General features: G+C 35.6%; 1 protein-coding gene across 1 annotated transcript; it reads right to left on the reverse strand.

Annotated features, from left to right (window-relative positions):
* Positions 1–6: 6 nt before the first annotated feature.
* LOC110456351 (E3 ubiquitin-protein ligase Midline-1-like) lies at positions 7–706 on the reverse strand (the record flags this gene model as incomplete). The annotated part of the gene is made up of 1 exon (XM_021507034.1): positions 7–706. A coding segment is annotated over exon 1 (700 nt), but the record flags the coding sequence as incomplete, so codon positions are not given.
* Between the last annotated feature and the right edge of the window lie 1,127 nt (positions 707–1,833).

The following is a 1,833-nucleotide window of genomic DNA, read 5'->3' on the forward strand; positions in this document are numbered from 1 at the left end:
CCGGACCACCAGAAGGTGTAACAGAAGTATTGTCCTGGTCAACTGAAGCTTGACCTTCACGCGATATGTCAATTGTCCCTAAGGCAAGTTCTAGGTGATGCTTAGGATGTTTGTTTGGAGTGAAGCTGGCAGTACCCAGGACAGGTTTTACAGGGAGATTTGTTTTGGAACCAATGGCGCATCCTGCATCATAGATTTCTATGTTAGAGCCACGCTGAAGTGCTGTCTTGCATTCCTGTACTCGTTGTTTGAGTTGCTTGTCGTACATTTCCAGGTCCTGTTTGTATGTTTGTATCAGCTTGGCATTATCCTCCTCCATTTTCTGATAAAGAGAGAGTGTCTGTGTTGTAAGTAAGTCGAGGTCTTGTTTCAACTGATCCGTTTGCGTTTTCAACTTGTTTGAGACCTTTTCAAAATTGCTGGTGTTGTCTTTAAGAAGTGTATCAGTAGATGTGATGTACTTCCTAAGTTGTACCAGGTCATTTGTTTCGGTCCTGTCAATAAAGTTTTGAATGTCTTGTTTCTTCTGTGGGGTAATTTCGTTGAGTTCACAAACATCATGACCTTTGTGAATCGTCGACAAACATTTGAGGCAAACAAGTGTGTCGCACTTCTCACAGTAAAGTTCTAGTTGTCTCCCCTTGTGCTCGACACAGTTTGTGTGACCTTTCTCACGGAAAGGAATTTGACCTATGGGTGTCGCCATGTTAACGATCCAAACAATTTGCCGTTTATTAGTATACTGGTTTAATTGATATTAAATATATATTAGAGATTGTTCTGGAGAAGAAAATTCTAATCTTACACCGAGTTTTACTTCAGATGAACACATTCAGCAATCCAAACGATAGTTACCTAATAATCACTGATTAGGCACCAAGACAAGTTTTCCGTTCCAAACCTCAGAATATCAACGTCACGGAGACGCATAATTCCAGTGTTTATATGATCAGAATTGTAATACCCTGCCAGATTAATGTTCTTCTTGTTTTGATACTGATTAGGATGAATCATAGATTTTCATTCCAAGCCTCAGAATGCCGGTATTGTCATCGTCTATATCCACAGCATTAGAACCACAGCTTGGTAAAACAACTTTTCTGCTCATGTTGTTAAATCTCCTGGTTTCTGGTTGTCGATGTAGTAATTAGTTTTTAATCGAAGAAAACACCTTCGTTCACTGTCTAGGTGTCATTGTTAATACAAAGTCCAAACTGGATACACCTTCCCGGCCAGTATATTGTCGAGATGATATTACTTCCTTGTTGAGCGAGGATGCCGACAGGCGTGCAGAGAATAGGGTAGATTGTGGAGTAGGTCAATGTACATATGTAGGTCGTGTTTACAGATCGTGGTATTTACATACCACAGTTCACCTTAGTGTCTGATATAGTTATATATTAGGTAACAAGACAAACCTATGGCAAGCCAGTTTAGCATTTCCTAATGTCCACAGGCATTTTAAAACTATTTTAGAGTTAAATAAAATAGAAACATATGGAAAAACATGTCTTCAAATGTAATAGATTATATGTATTTCAGATATATTATTTAGAATAACAATATCTTGATATGAAATATCGATATCTCTAAATAAGATATATGCTTTTTAATATGAAATAAATGTGTCATTAAAATGTAACCTGAACATAAAATCTGTAATAGATATTTATTTTAATAGATAAATGATATATCCGTATGAATTAAAGATATCTCAAAATATTAATGAATTAAAGATAGCGAAGTGAATTAAAATATATGTAAATGTAAATTAACGATATCATTATAAATTGAAAATATCTTATAATGTATTAAAGTTATATAAATGAATTA

This window comes from Mizuhopecten yessoensis, unplaced genomic scaffold, assembly GCF_002113885.1.
Source record: "Mizuhopecten yessoensis strain PY_sf001 unplaced genomic scaffold, ASM211388v2 scaffold8701, whole genome shotgun sequence".
Classification (NCBI taxonomy): domain Eukaryota; kingdom Metazoa; phylum Mollusca; class Bivalvia; order Pectinida; family Pectinidae; genus Mizuhopecten; species Mizuhopecten yessoensis.